At 40.7% G+C, this 20,544-nt stretch overlaps 1 protein-coding gene across 1 annotated transcript in view; it reads right to left on the reverse strand.

Moving 5' to 3' along the window:
* Positions 1 to 20,544, reverse strand: part of LOC140200980 (phospholipid-transporting ATPase VB-like) — a 98,601-nt gene that overhangs the window by 14,112 nt on the left and 63,945 nt on the right. Inside the window, exons 12-14 of the mRNA XM_072264618.1 lie at positions 16,129 to 16,235; positions 12,390 to 12,516; positions 5,820 to 6,004 (exon numbers count right to left, since the gene is read on the reverse strand). Of these exons, the coding sequence (XP_072120719.1) occupies positions 5,820 to 6,004; positions 12,390 to 12,516; positions 16,129 to 16,235 (419 nt within the window). The remainder of the gene's footprint in view (positions 1 to 5,819; positions 6,005 to 12,389; positions 12,517 to 16,128; positions 16,236 to 20,544) is intronic.

The raw sequence follows: 20,544 nt of genomic DNA on the forward strand, positions 1-20,544 counted from the left end.
TTGAGTAATCTGGCATTTTGCTGTCTCTGAGGGAGTTTGGTGAGGTTCGGAGTGGGGCGGGTGGCCTGGAGGCCTGGAGATGGGGCATAAGTCCATGCTCGGCTTCACTGTGTTCACCCGATCGACTGGCGGGCGTTCGGCTCCATCTGCCTGCGTTTGGTTGGTCTTCCCCTCCATCTTGCTAGCTGTTGGCGGAGAAAAGAGCAGGTGCCTTAGAATCCACATTGCAAGGATGGATCAGAGGCCATGGACTCGTTTTAGGGGACTTTGAGATTCATGTTGCATGTTCTGATTACTCATTTTTTTTGCTGCTTTTGATTGGTTTGATCGAGGTAATTGAAGCGGACTGGGGCACTTTGGCGGAGAACAGCCCTGCGGCCTGCAGTGGGCTAGTGGCGCAGTGCTGAACTGAACTAAACTGAATACTACTGGACTCCTGGTTTGTTGCCTGATATTCTACATCTTGTATGTCTGCTTTCAGCCATTTGTGCAATTTGTTCTTTTTTCCTGTGCTGAGCTTTTTAATGTTTTTTTGAATGGGATCCATGGTGTTTCTTTGTTTCATGGCTGCCTGCAGGAGGAAAAATCTCAGAGTTGTATTCTGTATAAATACTTAGATAATAAATGTACTTTGAAAATCCTTGCAGAATTTTCCTCATCATGTCCTTATCCAGCTGCGTTCTTGGCCACAATGGGACTGACTCTGACACATCTACAGGCAGTCCATTCCAAATTCCAACAACACACTGTGGTAAAAAGAACCTTCATGCCACCAATAATTCTCCTCCCTGTATTTTGTTGATGTGATCTTCAGTCCTTGGCCCCTCAACCGATGCACAACCTCCTATCATCCACTCTGTCCAGACCCTTCTTCATTTTATTATCCAATAATATATCCCCCTTAGGCCTCTATTCTCCAAAGAAAACAGTCTAATATTTCCTAATAATTGTAATCCTCAAATCAGGAGCCATTCTCATTATCTATTTTCTGAACCATTCCAATGCTTATACCTCCTGCCTAAGGTGACCAGAATTGAACACAATATTTAAGCTGAGGCCAGTTCTGTGTTTTATGAAGAAGCAGCACAATTTCACTGCTTTTATACTCTGTCTCTACTGATGAAAGCCCAGAATTGTATACATTTATTAATTCAGCTGTCTCATCTAATGCTATTAATTTAGAGTGTGACGAGAATACACATAAATTAAGATGTTTGCTGGCCTGGGCTAGCATCAGTGGCATCAGCAGTTGGTCTGCCACCTGTCCTCAGGGGGGGGAGGGATAAGGAACAATGAAGCAACATCTGGAGATGTGTAATGAAGGGACGGGAGAGACAGCTGTCTAGAGCGGCTCCCCCTTTGAACCCTGAACTGTTTGAAGTGATGGACAGGCGATACCCCAGCAGGGGGATAAAAAGGGACAGGTTCGCTAAGGCAGGACACACACGACACCCGAGGTAATGAGACCCTGGAAGCGGTGCGCCTCTCACGAGTCGGTGGGAAGTACCGGACCTTAAATGCACAGGGTGGAAAGGTACGATCAGCGGGAACCCGGTGTGTGTCCGCCCTTGCTTGGGTGCCGGGTTCACTGCAGAGGATCGACCGCATCTGGAGGAGGGGTCACAGTCCGTGACCTCAAGTGACATCACAAAGGACTCGCCCGAAAGCTGCTTGTGAGCAATATCACCAGTCTGTGAGTGGAAGCCGTTTCTGAATGATCAGTCGTTCTCGTTCTCTCTCTCCCTCCCCCCCCCACGTTGCCCATCGCCATGGCAACGATTACTGCGAACTGAACTAAATCGAACTGGACTTTTGTGTCACTTTGAAATTGGTCATTTACCCCTAGACAACGATAGAGCTTGATTGATGCTGTTATCTTAATTCTGTGCACATGTGTGTTTATCATTGCTGAACTGTTGCATTTATTATCCTTTCGATTACTGTGTTGCTTGTTTCTTTAATAAAACTTTCTTAGTTCTAGTAATCCAGACTCCAACTGAGTGGTCCATTTCTGCTGGTTTGGCAACCCAGTTACGGGGTACGTAACAAGAGATACCACCTTTCCTTGTAAAGATGGTTGAAAAATATTTATTAATACTTCAAAAATGCCTCAGCATCACTGAAAAGTTTCTATTTTCACTCCTCCAGATGATATGTCATGCATGTCATATATGTCATGCATGTCACATGTGCATGTTAAGCTCATTGACATCATTTCTATTTTTGCTGACCCCAGTAAGATCTTTGGGAGACCCAATCTTCTCCATTTATTTTTGCTTTTCTTCACCCCCTCCCTTCATATTTTATTTTTATAAATGTAATGGTATAACACTATTTCAGCACCAGCATTCTGGGTTCAATTCCCACTGCTGTGTGTGAGGAGTTTTTATACATACTCTTGTCACCATGTGGTTTTCCTCTGGGTTCTCTGGTTTCCTCCCACATTCTAAAGATGTACTGGTTAGCAGGTTAATCGGAGGCAGGCACATAATTACATGACACGGGCTCATTGGGTCGGAAGGGCCTGTAACCATGCTCTATCTCTGAATAACACAAGTAAATCTTTTCTGACTCTGTCTGTATTTACTAGTATAGTTTTTTGCTTGTACCCTCTGCCCCTCTTGATGCATGCTGGTTCTCATTGCCCTGTGCATTTGCCTTTTCCATCCTGAATACTCCCTCACCTGAATCTCTACCTTCTGTTGGCAGCTTAACCTTTCTCTCTTTTGATTCTACTGCTAGCCTGCCATCCTCGCTAAACTAGCTTAATCCCTCCTGTCAATGTGCATCCCCTTTTTGTTTAGAGGTTCAATTTCCCTCAAAAATTGTCCCTTTTCTTCAGGAAGCTAGAGTCTTTCTGCCTTCCTCCTGCACTATTTCTCAAGCCTTGCATTCATCTGCTTGATCTTCCTAATCTGAAAGCTGGTAGTAAACTGGATTTTACTACCTTTAAGGCCCTGCCTCTTTCCCAGCTCCCTGACATCAGTGTTACCTTGGCCAGATCTAGCCTCATTTCATAATTTTGTATGCATGAAAACTCTGCTATTAAACTCCCTTCTTCACATTTCTCGTCATGTGTGGACTGATTGGGTGGAATCTTGATAGGTTTGTTGCACCTTTCTTTGAGAGGCAGGGCCTATTTGGTTAATTTTCCTCATTATTAAGTAAATAATCATGTTTTAGTTGTGCTGAAACACCTTTGCTAAAGGCATGATGAGTCTGGAGCACCAATCTTCAGAATCACAGCTAGGATTTTGGCTCAACGACCTATCAGCACCTTCAAAAGGAAATTCAATAGACATTTGCAACATAACTAATTTTACGGCTGTAAAGAAAGGGTAAGAGAATTGGGCTGATGGGATTAATCTTGATGGCACAGATTTGATAGGCTGAAAGAACTTCTCTGCTATGACAATGTTATAATTCTGCTAGTATTTCAGCCTGTAATTGGCTGCCTGTGAAACAATCTGCCTAATATTATCTCAGACCCAAACACAAGTACTCAGAAATACTTTTGAAGAATGCCAAGATTGCTCCTTGGTCTCATTGGCTTAGTACAGTACAGCAAGTGGATTAAATACGAAGATGCAAGAAAGTACAAATACTAATACTGATATTAAAAAAACTAACAACAAAAAGAACTTCCTTTATTTAAAAGCCTTGCCGTTTTTAAAGTTCCTCATCATACAAGCACAAAATGTATTTCCAAGTCCAATTCATCTTCTGAAAGCAATGCATAAACAACTAACAATATTTGAAGTTTGAGCTGCAAAGTACATTCCCCCCTTTAGTTTGACATTTATAAAAAAAACAAGAGCCACAAATTATTCTGTGATAGGGAGTGGAAAGGAAAGGTTATAGAAATGTCATACACTCATTTGCAAATGTCAAAAATTTGTAGGTTAGAAGTGACTTTGTTTATATAAAAAAATCTACTGATTGCCAATTCCATCTTTCTAGTAACCTGCCACAACATATTTGTTTTAAAGATGATTTTAATGGCCCAAAGATCTGGCTGTTCTTATTTGATTCAGTTTGCTAAGTCATATAACAGAATGCATTATTCCTGCCAGGTGGAATTGGGATGAACATTTGCCTTAGAAGGGGCCAAGATTCTTAGATTCATAGGCAATGAATATGACATTAGACTGCTTAACCCTGACATCCCAGGCTCAAGTTCCCAAGATTAGATTCCGAATGATTTATGCTTACTTTGACACTCCTTCGGTGTTGAATTGTCAGCCTTGCTGTGAAGCAATGCATTAAGCCTACCAAGGTAAGAACCTGAAATCATCTTACTTCATTCTAAAAATGAAAGATTTCATATATTCTTATTGTCATTTACATAACTTACTCTCTCTACACCCATAATTTTGTGGCTAGGTACAGCTCAAATGCCATTATAAATTTTCCAACAATACAAGAAGTGTTGGCAGAATTCCAGACGGTGACAAAGAGGCATACAGGAGTGCATGATCAGCTGGTTGAGTGGTGTAGCAACAACAACCTTGCACTCAGCATGAATCAGTAAGACCAAGGAATCGATTGTAGACTTCAGGAAGGTAGGTCAGAGTAACACACACCAGCCTTCTTCGAGGGATCAGCAGTGGAAAGGAGGAACAGTTTCAAGTCTCTGGGTGTCAACATTTCTAAAGATCTACCTTGCGTCCAACATGTTGATGCAATTACAGAGAAGCTATGACAGCGGCTATATTTTATTAGGAGTTTGGATCAAGAATTTGCAAAGGATATTCCAAAAAGGATTTAATAACATTCTGAAATAATGTGATCTTTTCAAACCCAATTCATGTTAAGACATGTCTGAACAATAGGTTAATCCAAATATTGAATTGTTACTGAAATAATGAGACTTGTCTCGTGCAATACATAAAGCTGCATAGCCTCATATGGGTATTTGTACAGTGCATGTAATTATTCAGTGAATTTTCCAGTAATCATGATAAGCTGCTTTAGTAGTTTTATTTAGAAGCTTATTAGGCTTCTGTAGCCACTGTTACACCACTTGAATCTGGATATTTTGTAGGTTAATTGTTACTGGAATTTTTGTTATCTCTGGTCTCAATGTAAGATGACCATGGCTGCTTTTTCCTTTGCCAAATCAATGTCATCTTATTTGTTCTGTCAAGACCCATCAGGATTTTAAACTCTGTTTCTTAGAAATTATTATGTTATGGTTTGTCATGGGTTTCCATATCACTGTAGAGTTATCATTAAATCAAATGTCCTCTGATGTCTCTAAGGTCTTACATTCTTCTAGATTTCCTGGCCCAGTTGTATTAACGTTTCACCTCTTGTTTGAAGGAATCTGTTTCTGACTAAAATATTCAAAAACTCTTCTTTATTTGCTCTTTGAGGGCAAGGGTTTCAAAGACCCACAATACTCAGAGTGAAAAAAAACACTTCTACTCTGCTTTAAATAGTTTTTTTTTTGTTTTTTTAAAAATAACATTAAACACAAATTCCAGTTGCTCTCTCAGGAAGCAGTATCCTCCAGTCAAAACTCTTTAAAGTGTTGTGCATTTCAATCCATTCTCCTCTCACAGCAGTACACACAAGCCAATCTCTCTTCAACAGACAATTTTACCATTCTAGCCATTATATAGTTCATGTTCTCTGAACTGCTTCCAATCACATTCACTATGCCCATCACATAAATATCCTTCTTTAAGTAAGGAGATTAATTCTGAGTATGGTTGTCCATATGTGGACTCTGAAAAACACTATTTGACTGAAGCATTATCTCCAAATCTTGTATTCAATTATTAATTGTAATAATTATAATATAAAACCACTCTCACCTGGTTTTCACAATTTAGAGTGAAGATCAAATCATTTGGATTCAGAAGCTTACATGCATAGGCAATATATACTGCAGTTTCTTGTTTATCTCCTGTGAGGACCCAAGTCAATATGCCAGCTTTCTGAAGGGCTTCAATCGTGTCTGGCACACCATCCTGAAGACGATCTTCAATTCCTGTTGCACCTTTTGTTACAAAAGTACATAGACCAACTATTAAAAAAGTTTCTCAACTAATTCCTTATCTGGCAACTAAATGACTTTATTGCACATGACAAAAATTGGATATTAGAGACGGGTGGGGGAAGGGAGGCCAAAAAGGACTGAGAACACAAGCTGACTCATGGAAAAGACAAGAGATGGGGCACGAGGTTATGAATGACTCTATCTGGAAGCAGTGAGGAAGATTGAAGCATCGAAGTGAATGCAGAGACGATCAGCAGCCGGATCCGTGCACTTGGCCCCAGATTGACGGGGTTTGGATCTGGTTTGGTGGTCACTCCTTACAGAAGGACTGAGTTCATGCAGCTGCTCTGCTCTCATGCAGACGAAAAAGTTTCAGGTTTGCTGAGATTTATGTAATTATTGGACTGTACATTGGTTTGGTTTCCTTCAGTTGTTTGATGTTTTCTTTCTTGTGGCTGATTAGCAGGTAGGTGAGCTGTTAATTTCTTGTAAGGGGGGGTTTGGTGCTTGTCGCTGTTCTTTTCTACGAGTGAGCGGGGTTGGGGACTGGTATTGTCTCTGCTTTTTCTGTGAGTGATTAGGTTGGGACTGTTATCGTTGTTTTTCTGCAAGTGATGGGGTCAGGGAATGTTATTGTTGCTGGTTTTTTTGCTGCAGGGGAGGGGGATTTGGGGTTCTGCAAGTTTTTTTTCTTTCTCATGCTGGGAGGTGGAATTAATGTCTTTTCTTTCATCAACACACATGGTCTTTCTGTATTTAATAGCTATCTGGAGAAGACAATTATCAGAGTTGTATTGTACATGAACACTTTGACAATAAAATGAACCTTTGAACCTTTGATAGAAAGAAAATAAAAGCCATTACATGATGTCACCAAGTTCTTCAGAACTATAAAGTACTCTTTTGGCTGTGTGTTCATTGTTCTGTAACAATACTACAAAATGGAAAATGTGACAGATCGCAAGCTTTGAAATGGAAAGAAGAGGAAAAGAAATTGATTGTGCTATCATGGGAATCAGAAGCTATGTCGCTTTTCACCTACTAGACATTTATGTTAATCTTTGAGGGAGTTTAAATTTCAGGTATAATACTGATAGTAAGACAATTTTGAAAATTATTAAGAAAGATAAAGGAAAATGCTTTCACTTATAGGGCAGCTTTGATGCTACTGCAATGCCCCCCAAAATTTATATGAGATACATTTTAAATAAGTCACCACTGGGTCAATTTAAGAGCTGCAGCCAATTAGCACACAGTGAGGAATGACAAAGGGTAATAAAATAGGTGAGGATTTTTGGTGGCTGAAATACTAAAATAATTTTCTTGGTTTACTTCAAATTGTCATAGAATGATAGAACACTACACTACAGCACAGACAAAGGCTCTTCTACCCATTTAGTCCATGCCAAACTATTAATCTGCCTAGCTTCATCGACCTGTACCAGGGCCACGGCCCCCCCATCCATGCACCAATCTGAATCTCTCTTAAATTTTGAAATTTAGCCTATATCCGCCACTTGCGCTGTTCCACACTCGCACCACCCTTTGAGTGAAGAAGATTCCCCCTCATGTTCCCGTTAAACATTTCACCTTTTACCCTTAACGCATGATCTCTATTTCTAGTTTCACCCAACCTCAGTGGAAAAAGCCTGCTTGCATCTATCTATCCATACCCGCTCATAATTTAATGCCAAAGAATCTTTTGAAACTCTCTGGAAGATCAAGCAAGATCTCGTTTAAGGTGTTCAGTTTTAAGAAGAATCATTGATAATGTAACACTCTCAGAACAACACAAAGCTGTCAGCCTAGATGCACAAGTATCTGGATTAGGACCTGAACTCACATGAGCCAAGAAAATACAATGGATCTGTTACTGTCTGCTTTTCCTGGGTAACTAAGGGATATAAACAATTTTCCCGTGTTAGATCTCACTAAATTTATTTTCAGGTAAAACTGCACTCATTGAGAAATTAGCCTGGACATCCTATGATTTCATGGCTTTTGATTTCCTGGCTGTTGGTCAAGCACATACTGGTGTATTAAGACACACACCACATGCCTGCTCATTATTGACATAAATTGGAGCATGTGCATGCAATTTACAATCTTGAGCACGCTCAAAAAAAATTGACACCCATTATGGAAAGACTGCAGTAAGATGTCAAAGCAATAGGACAGTGATTCTGTTGCTTGGCACACAGCATTAGCCAGCTTCAGTTTGTAATACACTGGATAATGGAAACTTCCCCAGTTGCTCCATCACTGATTGCAGACTCTTTATACAATTCACATCACAAATTCATGCCAAGTCCCTTGCTCATTCCGTATCTTTCAGTGGCATGGGCTCTGTCATGGTGCATGACTCGATCTATTCCGCCCATTGTTTAAGAGTGCATAAACAAACAAACAGGAGACTGCTGTTTTCCTCATATTTTCCAGTGCCTCCATGGCAAATGTTTACGTAGCTTGTGTGTGCAATTCCTATGGCAAGCGTGTCTTCAGAATATGGCATTTATCTCCACGAAAACCATGGCAATGATAAAACAGCTTCCTGATGGGAACTTTACATGCCCCATCTCAGCAATTAATTCAATGCAAACTACTATAACACTTTTTCAAAAGGGTTAACATATGGAAAAAAAGGATGAAAATATTTGTAGTGCATTTTTGTGTTTGCATCTGAAATTCCACTGGCGAGAGGAGATCTGTGGCATGCCTGCTTTACAAGAACATAACATTTCCACAGACAGCGTGAAACAGAGACTGTCAAATAAGAGTCTCAACTGTATGAGTCCTGCCTAAGGGTCTCAGCCTGAAACGTGAACTGTACTCTTTTCCATAGATGCTGTCTGGCCTGCCCAGTTCCTCCACCATTTTGTGTGTGTTGCTTGGATTTTCAGCATCTGCAGATTTTCTCTTGTTTGTATATGAGCATGATAACTTGCAAAGTATGTAATTACGCATTAGCTGTTGTATGATGGTTCTAAACGTCTTTCTGAAGAAATGTTATAGAAAGATAAATGTGGTATTAGTTTGTCACAAACAGTCCCAAAATTTCACTTGCTGGCATCTCTGGGAGAAACAGATGTTGAAGAGGTGCAGCTGATTTGCTGGTCATGCTGGCATATTGATACTGTGGTAGCTGGAAGTGACTCACACTAACTTCAAAACTAGTTTGTATTGTTGCATTTACTCTCATGCATTAGAACCAAATTATTGTGCAACATAGTTGTTGCGACTTAATAGATGGACAGTCAAAGTTTAAATTTGGAATATCGGCTATTGTTTATCTCCCAAGGTCCCATTATTTAAAACCAAAGCATTTTCCAAGTAATGCAAATCATTTTCCATTGGATTTGAGTGGATGTATGTCTGAGTGGATTAGAAGTCAGTTTTACTTGATTAAGTACAATGAATAGGTGCCCTGATTTTTGAATATTAATGAAGAACAATCAAAATGATTGCTACTGAAACTGCAGAATTATTGTCACGTTCCACGACTAGCACAAAAATGATTGCATCAAATGGAATCATGATTACAAAGAAAATGCTAATTCAGCTGAAACTAAATCAGGCAATGCTTTTAAATTGAACAGCCTCAAAAACTTTTCTGTCACTTTATTATTTGATATATTATTTGGGAATAAATCAAAATGGCTATTAATAAAGAAAAAGAGAATATTCATCATGGAAAATAAAGGGGAATCAGATTGAAACCTCATCTCTTTGAGAAGGACTCTTGTTAACTTATCAGTTAATGCTGATTATTTTTAGCAGCAAAGATGTTCTGCTGATACAAGGACATTTGAGATTGATCTGAACCATCTGGTTTACACAATGAATTATTTCAATTTGGCAGCTCGTGGTGCCGATACGAGGTGTGAAAAGTAAAATAAAATCTCCATTTCTCTGAGCAAGTCCTTCACAATTCACCCAACATCTGTAAAAGATGATTCTACTGCAGACTTTCAGATAACAGCTTAGTCATCTTGATACTTTTCAGTGACCTAATTGCAAATGAAGCCCAAGACAAATCTGACTTTAGAATATCTCAACATGGAAGGTTAAAAAAAATGTCAGTTACAGAAAAATCCAAAAAAAGCACATTAGGGAGGAATGTATACTGTGGAGTACTGAAAACAAACAGTAGAGGGACAATTTTATCACGTACCTGTACTGCCATAAATCAAAATACTGCACAGCAGACAGATGCTAAGCTTTGATGGATGAATGTGCTATCATTTTGAGGAATGATTATTTATATTTCAGTTCATTTGTAGCTGGAAACCTACCTTAAAGGGTCAGGCATTAGGTGTATGAGAACATAAGAAAGCAGAAGTGAGAGTAGGCCATTCGGCCCTTCAACACCGCTTCACCATTCAATATAATGATTGATCTGCTCTAGGCCTTACCTGTGTCAGAACCCCATTGCCCTCAATTTTCAAATCATTCAAGAATACATCTACTTCCATTTTAATCACCTCCAATGATCTAGCCTTCATAACCTTCCAATTCAAGATATTTTCTGCACAAACACCTGTACACCTTAGTTTTAAATGATGCCTCCTAATCTTGTAACAATGGCTATTGTTTAAAGTTCTTCAACCTGTGGAAGCTCCAAGGGTTTGGAGACTTGCATGCCTCAGTGACCTGGAGAACTATGCTGGAGTCAGGGCCTTGTGCTCTGGCTTGTGGTAGGGTCACCATGCCAAACAGGTCAATGGGTATGGGTAGAGGCCAGATTAAGAATGGTCCATCGATCCTCCAGTTTCCGGGGCTCAGTTCAGGACTAACAACACTGACTGGTCCAGAAACTGTGACTGAAACAGCAATGAAAATTCCTTCCATGTCTGTGTGCAACGGTATTCCTGAGAATCCACCCAAGGCTTGCATGGCTCACAGTAGTGAAAACCAAGAGGAAGCCACTGGCATGAGGAAGGAAACCCTGAACACTGCCTAGACCAAGACCAAAACTGTTTTTTGGAATGTACAAACCATGTACAATACTGGCAAACTAGCACAAATAACTGCAGAAACGCCTCATTACAAGCTACATATACAGGGCATTAGTGAAAGCCCTGGCACATGAGGGAGAGCAACTTTGCCAAGCCGTTGCCATTCGACACCATGACCCTTTGGAAGATCCTCCACATTTTCTGACCAAGAAGTATCTCCAACCACACCCTACTCCTTCAGTGTAATCAGGAGGATAGGAGCACAGTCATCATGACAAAATGTTGAAGATGGACTGGGCATGTGATGAGAGGCCAACTGGATCATCAAGATAGCACTTCACTTGACCTCTGAAGGGTGGAGGAAATATGGGAGACCATAGACAACTTGGCGCTGTAGTGCAGAGGCAGAAATGAGGACCCTCAACCATAACTGGTGCACAATATAGAAGATAGCCAAAGACAGGAAGAGATGGAGGACCTTAAATGCTGCCCTAAGTGCCCTCAATGTAATGGGCATCAAATACGTAAGTAGTACCAGTGGAACTGCCTCATCATCTGCCCTGTTATATTCTTAAACATGTTTTAATACCCCTTATTCTTCTTAACTCCAAACAATGTAGATCTTTCTTTAGCCATTTGTTATGGGGTTTGGCAAAATTGTTTCTACTATCAGTACAGGATACATATACTCATTTGATATGGACCAAAAGAAAGTCTTACTGAGGCATCCAATTCTGTAATAGTATCACAATGCTTTGACTGGTACACTGATATGGAGGTAAGATCTTTAGAAAAGATTCTTGATTGGTCAGGACATGAAAGGATACAGGGATAAGGCAGGAGATTGTAGCTGAGAGGAAAATTCGATTAGCTATGATGAAATGGAGGAGCAGATTCAATAGGCCAAATGGACTAATTCTGCTCCTATATCTTATGGTCTTATGAAACCTAGAGATCCCGATTATGCTGGTAAATACCATTTCAATGAAATCCAGGATGCTTCAAAGAGGTGGGTATACTCTCTGCAAGTGGAAGTGGTAACTAGTGGGGTAACAGTAGGTGAGATTTTGGCTGGTGAGTTCAGGCCACTAGGATTTGTCTCAATATCATATTTATATCCATCACTCAGACAATAAGCTGTATACTATACTGCTTACCTGTGCTATGCTTTACTACATGCATTTTGAATTATATTTTATTAACTTATTTACAGTATAATATTTTGGTTTATGTGCGGTGTGTGATATATGTTGTGTCCGGAGGAGCACTGTTTGATTTGGTTGCACACATCTACAGTCAGATGACAATAAACGTGAACTTCAACTTGAGTTGAGTGTTTCTTAGACACTGTAACGGTGGCTAAAACAGAGAAGATGTACCAAATTATTGTTCATATTTATCTAAGCATACAGTATAATCATAGAAATTACCCAATAACTTCAAATTTGTTTCCATTTGTAGTGCAGTTTCCATAATCAATGGTTCCTTACGGTCAATACTGGTCTCTGCTTCATGCCTTAAATTAGCCCATTTTTCATATTCACCATCAGTCAAGACCTAAGCAAAAATAACAAACAGAACAAAAAACTAGTACCAGAATATATATATCAAAATGAACTTAAGTTTAAATTACTTTTCCTTTTGACCGAAAAGTTACCCATAAGACTGTGAGTCCATAAGATAAAGGAGCAGAATTAAGCCATCGAGTCTGCTCCTCCATTTCATCATGGCTGATCCACTTTTCCTCTCAGCCCCAAACTCCTGCCTTCTCCCTGTATCCCTTCATGCCCTGACCAGTCAAGAATCTATCAACCTCTCTCTTTAATATACATAAAGACTTGCCTTCCACAGTTGCCCGTGGCAAAAAATTCCACAGGCTTAAGAGTTTCCTCATCTCCATTCCAAAAGGACACCACTATATTCTGAGGTTTGTGTCCTCTAGCTTAGACTCTCGCACCATAGGAAACATCCTCTTCACATTCACTCTATCAAACTCTTTCACCATTTGAAATTATCCCTTGTTCTTTTGAATTCTAGTGAATACAGGCCCAGAGCTATCAGATGCTCTTCATATGATATACCATCTGGGAATTTTGTTCTCACCCACAGAATCTCCTGTCTGTTCCCCTAACTACTAATCCCTTACCACCACAGCTTGCCTCTTTGTCCCCCTTCCTGCCTAAGTCTCTGAGGCATACTCAGTGCCAGAGATCCGACCACTGTGACTTTCCTCTGTTAGGTCCTCCCTCCCCCCCGCCCCCCACCGACAATATCCAAAGTGATATACCTCTTGTTGAGAGGGATGGCCACAGGGGTACTCTGCACTGGTTCCTTAACCCCTTTACCCTACTGACTGTCACTCAGTTTGCTCTGTACTGCACCTTGGGTATAACTACCTCTCTATATGTCCTATCTATCACCCCTTCAGCCTCCCGAAAGACCCGGAGTTCATCCAGTTCCAGCTCCAACACTTTGTAGAAGTTGGCATCTTGGACCTCCAGAAAGTGGTCCACAGCAGGGGTGATTGATAAGTTCGTGAACTAAGGTAGAAGGAGATGAGTTATTAACTTCTAACTTTCTGCATAATCACTCAAAGACTTGAGCTCACATGCATGTAACGAGAGCTGTATAGATCTTCTCCTTCTAACTTAGGCCACAAACTTATCAATCACTCCTGCTGTGGACCACTTACTGGAGGTCCAAAACACCGACTTCTACAAGGGATCCGTATGCTCCATGATCACTGGACTAAGTGTGTACATGTAGGAGGGGACTATGTTGTAAAATAAATGTGCTAGGTTTTCTAAAATTGACATCTTCTATCCTAGGCCACGGACTTATCAATCACCCCTCATACGTTATACAATCATCATCTGGCATGCTAAATTGTTTGACATAGAGCTGGGGCAACTGAGGATGGTCAGATAGATAGTTCTGATCTTCTGAACCCTGTAGAGTATTACATAAAATAAATATTTTTCTGTACAGAATATTGTCTGCGGCTTATGTATTGGCACAAGAACTAGGATTTGAAACCCAGGATGAATTGCGTTTTGCTAATCAGTGCAATGCAAACATGATTAAGATCATATGGAAAATCAGCACTGTGATGAAATGAGTAATGTTGACTATGCCAAGTGAAACTGTTGTTTTCAATTGATACTTGGATTACAGGCACTGGAAACCAGAGATGGGAATAATTAAATCCATGTCTCCCGTCCTTGATACGTCTTTAATATTTTGCCTTCAATAATATTCCTTAGCATATTTAAAAGTATTAATTTAGTAAAGTAGGATTTATGTTGAAAATGGTGTAATCACAGGAAATTAGCTTCCTTAATCACTATAAGACAATAAGACATAGGAGCAAAATTGTGCCATTCGGCTCTTCGAGCCTGCTCTGCCATTCCATCATGGCTGGCTTATTATTCATTCTCCTGCCTTCTCCTGGTAACTTTGCATACCATTACTAATCAAGAACATATCAACCTCCACTTTAAAAATACCCATTGACTTGGCCTCTTCAGCTGTTTGTTGCAATTAATTCCAAATATTCATCACCGTGATGAAATCCATCAAAAAATACTTCAGAAATATACAAAAACATTTTCTATTCCATAGAATAAGAAGGTTAGTTTCTTAGTAAAGTAAACATTTCAAACCATATCTATTAGGTATTCTGGTGTCCAAAAGGACCACCTTAGGCTTTAGAACCTTCTTGAAGATCCAGGAACAACATAATTAATAGAAGCAATCACCTTCTCGTAGAATACACTTGCTTTGTGAACTTCTAGAATTACTTACTACAGAGAACCATGACTACAGCAATTGATTATAGTCACCATTGTGATAAACAGATCACTAGATAATTCATAAATTAAGGGGTATTAGGACCAAGGAAGAGAGAGGAGTTGGCCCTGGATCAGAATAGCTACAATCTTATTGAATAACAGAGCAGATGCGAGGAATTGCTTGGCTTACTTTAGCTCCCATTTCTTATCCTCTCATGATCATTCTTATGAACTCTGATATCTCCCAATCTTTTTCTACACCACTATCAATCTTTATAAACCCTCTTCCTCTTCATTTCCAAAGAGGGAGATGATCCATTCATCCAGTATCTGAGGATACTCAATTTTCACTAGTTTTATGGTCATATAAAAATAAATGTGGTAACAGGCCCTACAGCACACCTAGCCCAAGCTGACCATTAACCACTCTTTTACACTAATCTTATATGATTTCCTTTTATATTTTATTCTCACCACATTCTCCTCAAATTCCATCCATCTAACTGCCTACCACTCACCTACTATGTGCTCAGGCCAATGGCAATGAACCTACCAATCCACTGTCTTTGGGATAGGCAAGGGGAAAGGAGAAAGGAGCACCCTGAGGAAACTCACACAGCCACAGAGAGAACCGGCAAACTCCAAATGACAGCATCTGAATCCACATCTCCGTTCTTGTGAGGCAGTGGTCTTACCAGCTGCAGCACTGTCACGCAAAATTTGTTTAAGGTCTCAACTATTCCATTTAAGTTTATAAAACGATTCTCCGTGGCTACTGTTGCTTCTTGAACGACTTACTTTTATTGTGAATTACGCATTGATGAAGTAAATTAGAACATTTCTCTCTATTGAAATTGACACAAGTCACAAGAGCCTGCAAAGGATTATAGAGTCAGCCAGCTCTGCCATTCGAACAAACCTCTCCACCACCAAGGACATCTTTACGAGGTGGGTGCATCAAGAAGGCAGCGTTTATCACTTAGAACTCTCATCACCTGTGACACGCTCTCTTCTCATTACCAGCACTGGTGGAGGAAAGTAGACTTTCACACAACAGTTTAGGAACAGATTCTTCCCCTCTACCATCATAGAATTAGCGTGTTAGTCCTTATTTTGCATTATTTACAGTGTTTATTTTTGTAATTCATAGTAATTTTTATGTCTTTGCACAGTACTGCTGTTGCCAAAGTACAAATTTCACGTCATGGAAGCCAGTGATAATAAACCTGATTCTGATACTGAGATGCAGATTATGCCTGTTAGGATATTTGCAACGAAACCAATAAGGATTGATCAAACAAATGATATACGTAAAATAGAGCATTTCCTAAATATGGTACTTATAGTGAAACAAGGTCCTTCAGAATTTATAGTTTACCTTCTTTGCAATACAAAGTGTCCTCAGACCATTACTTGCATACTGATCCAGATGCTTTTGTGTTTTTTCAATTATATTTCTTTGCTTCTTTTGCTCTTCAATGTTATCTGGTAAATGAGAAAAAAAATCAACTCAACCATGTTTGGCAGCGTTGATGTTCGCAACACAAATTGCAGCCCCAGTAAGAAAAAAATCCGTAACTCAAACAGCTCCATGCTTTCATGCATTATATGACCCAATTTTGATGAAATTGAAAATGTGGATGACAAGTCAGAGACTACCCAGCCCTGTGATTTTCATTCTGGGTTCTTCAGTACGCATAATTTGTTTTGCATGAAAGGCCTGGACATGAGCAATAGCTTTCAGCAATGTGCATTTCATACTGTATCTAGAAACCACTTAGAAACCATAGAAACCATAGAAAAACTACAGAACAGAAACAGGCCTTTTGGCCCTTCTTGGCTGTGCCGAACTATTTTCTGCCTAGTCCCACTGACCTGCACACGGACCATATCCCTCCATACACCTCCCATCCATGTATCTGTCCAATTTATTCTTAAATGTTAAAAAAGAACCCGCATTTACCACCTCATCTGGCAGCTCATTCCATTATCCCATCATTCTCTGTGTGAAGAAGCCCCCCCAATGTTCCCTTTAAACTTTCCCCCCCTCATCCTTAACCCATGTCCTCTGGTTTTTTTCTCCCCTTGCCTCAGTGGAAGAAGCCTGCTTGCATTCACTCTATCTATACCCATCATAATTTTATATACCTCTATCAAATCTCCCCTCATTCTTCTACGCTCCAGGGAATAAAGTCCCAACCTATTCAACCTTTCTCTGTAATTGAGTTTCTCAAGTCCCGGCAACATCCTTGTAAACCTTCTCTGCACTCTTTCAACCTTATTTATATCCTTCCTGTAATTTGGTGACCAAAACTGAACATAATACTCCAGATTCGGCCTCACCAATGCCTTATAAAACCTCATCATAACATTCCAGCTCTTATACTCAATACCTTGATTAATAATGGCCAATGTACCAAAAGCTCTCTTTACGACCCTATCTACCTGTGACGCCACTTTTAGGGAATTTTGTATCTGTATTCCCAGATCCCTTTGTTCTACTGCACTCCTCAGTGCCTTACCATTTACCCTGTATGTTCTACCTTGGTTTGTCCTTCCAAAGTGCAATACCTCACACTTGTCTGTATTAAACTCCATCTGCCATTTTTCAGCCCATTTTTCCAGCTGGTCCAAGTCCCCCTGCAGGCTCTGAAAACCTTCCTCACTGTCTACTACACCTCCAATCTTCGTATCATCAGCAAATTTGCAGATCCAATTTACCACATTATCATTCAGATCATTGATATAGATGACAAATAACAATGGACCCAGCACTGATCCCTGTGGCACACCACTAGTCACAGGCCTCCACTCGGAGAAGCAATTCTCTACTACCACTCTTTGGCTTCTTCTATTGAGCCAATGTCTAATCCATTTTACCACCTCTCCATGTATACCTAGCAACTGAATTTTCCTAACTAACCTCCCATGCAGGACCTTGTCAAAGGCCTTACTGAAGTCCATGTAGACAACATCCACTGCCTTCCCTTCATCCACTTTCCTGGAAACCTCCTCAAAAAACTCCAATAGATTGGTCAAACATGACCTACCATGCACAAAGCCACGTTGACTCTTCCTAATAAGTCCCTGTCTATCCAAATGCTTGTAGATTCTGTCCCTTAGTACTCCCTCCAATAACTTACCCACTACCGACGTCAAACTTACTGGCCTATAATTTCCCGGATTACTTTTCGATCCTATTTTAAACAACGGAACAACATGAGCTATTCTCCAATCCTCCGGCACCTCACCCATAGACACCGACATTTTAAATATATCTGCCAGGGCCCCTGCAATTTCAACACTAGTCTCCTTCAAGGTCCGAGGGAATACCCTTTCAGGTCCTGGAGATTTATCTACTTTAATTTGCCTCCAGATAGCAAGCACCTCCTCCTTTTCAATCCGTACAGTTTCCATGATCTCACTACTTGTTTCCCTTAATTCCATAGACTTCATGCCAGTTTCCATAGTAAATACAGACGAAAAAAACCCACTTAAGGTCTCCCCCATTTCTTTTGGTTCCCCACATAGCTGACCACTTTGATCTTCAAGAGGACCAATTTTATCCCTTACAATCTTTTTACTCTTAATATACCTGTAAAATCTCTTTGGATTATCCTTCACTTTGACTGCCAAGGCAATCTCATGTCTTCTTTTAGCCCTCCTGATTTCTTTCTTAAGTCTTTTCTTGCACTTTTTATACTCCTCAAGCACCTTATTTATTCCCTGTTTCCTATACATGTCATACAACTCTCTCTTCTTCTTTATCAGAGTTGCAATATCCCTTGAGAACCAAGGTTCCTTATTCCTATTCACTTTGCCTTTAATCCTGACAGGAACATACAAGCTCTGCACTCTCAAAATTTCTCTTTTGAAGGCTTCCCACTTACCGATCACATCCTTGCCAGAGAACAACCTGTTCCAATCCACGCTTTTTAGATCCTTTCTCATTTCTTCAAATTTGGCATTCTTCCAGTTAAGAACCTCAACCCTAGGACCAGATCTATCCTTGTCCATGATCAAGTTGAAACTAATGGTGTTAAGATCACTGGAACCAAAGTGCTCCCCTACACAAACTTCCGTCACTTGTCTTAACTCGTTTCCTAACAGGAAATCCAATATTGCATCCCCTCTAGTTGGTACCTCTATATATTGATTTAGAAAACTTTCCTGAACACATTTTACAAACTCTAAACCATCTAGACCCCTAACAGTATGGGAGTCCCAATCAATATATGGAAAATTAAAATCCCCTACCACCACAACTTTATGTTTCCTGCAGTTGCCTGCTATCTCTCTGCAGATTTGCTCCTCCAATTCTCGCTGACTATTGGGTGGTCTATAATACAACCCCACCAATGTGGCCATACCTTTCCTGTTTCTCAGCTCCACCCATAAGGACTCAGTAGACAAGCCCTCTAATCTGTCCTGCCTGAGCACTGCTGTAACATTTTCCCTGACAAGCAATGCTACCCCCCACCTTTCATTCCTCTGCCTCTATCACACCTGAAACATCGGAACCCTGGAATATTAAGCTGCCAGTCCTGCCCGTCCTGTAGCCAAGTTTCACTAATAGCTATAACCTCATAATTCCACGTGTCAATCCACGCCCTCAACTCGTCCGCTTTCCCCGCGATACTCCTAGCATTGAAATATATACACCTCAGAAGATTTTTACCACCACTCACAACCTTTCTATTAGCGGATTTGCTTGAACTTTTAACATCATTTATTTTCACCCCATCCACGCTGTCAGCTCTGGCACTCTGGTTCCCATCCCCCTGCAAATCTAGTTTAATGCCTCCCCAATAGCACTAACAAACCTCCCTGAAAGGATATTGGTCCCCTTGTAGTTCAAGTGTAACCTGTCTCTCTTGTACAGGTCCTACCTGCCCCAGAAGAGGTCCCAATGATCCTGAAATCTTAAACGCTGCCCCCTACACCAGTTCCTCGGCCACTTGTTCATCCTCCAGAGCATCCTATTCTTACCCTCACTGGCACGTGGCACAGGTAGCAATCTTCAGATTACCACCCTCAAGGTCCTGCTTTTCAACTTCCTACCAAGCTCTCTATACTCCCTCTCCAGGACCTCTCACTCTTCCTTGCTATGTCATTGGTACCGATGTGCACCACGACATCTGGCTGATCACCCTCCCACTTCAGAATGTCATGCAAGCGATCAGAAGCATCCTTGACCCTGGCACCCGGGAGGCAACAAACCATCCTGGATTCTCTGTCACGACCACAGAACCTCCTATCTGTACCTCTAACTATCGAGTCCCCTATCACTACCGCTCTCCTCATTTTCCACCCAGGCTCTCTATTTAGAGAGCCCAATTCTATTTGCAAATTCTATTTGTAACCCACTCCTGACGCAATCCCAGACTCAGACAAGGGTCCCATTAAGATTCATTATTCAGCTTTCCTTTGTGCCCCTGAAAGTCCCTGGCCCGTGCCTAAACAGACCATCACTTGATCAGATTACCATCTATCCGGTCACAAGTACTGATTTCCACACCCACTACCTTCTCCAGCTGCCCACCAATCAATGGACAACCCACTTCTTCACCGTTACAGACTTTCTCACTCTCACTCCATTTGCCAACAGATAACCCTCACCCCAAGCCTCAATATCTAATCCCTGACTCTACCTTCCCCTGGATTTCTCCATCCACCCACCACAAACTTCTAGCCCCTGACTCTTTCCAAGTGTTGCACAATTTCCTTTGTGCTGTACTGGCTCAGGAGCTTGTAAAGTTCAATCAAAACAGTTAATAGTAATAGTCTGGGAGTG

This window comes from Mobula birostris, chromosome 7, assembly GCF_030028105.1.
Source record: "Mobula birostris isolate sMobBir1 chromosome 7, sMobBir1.hap1, whole genome shotgun sequence".
Classification (NCBI taxonomy): domain Eukaryota; kingdom Metazoa; phylum Chordata; class Chondrichthyes; order Myliobatiformes; family Myliobatidae; genus Mobula; species Mobula birostris.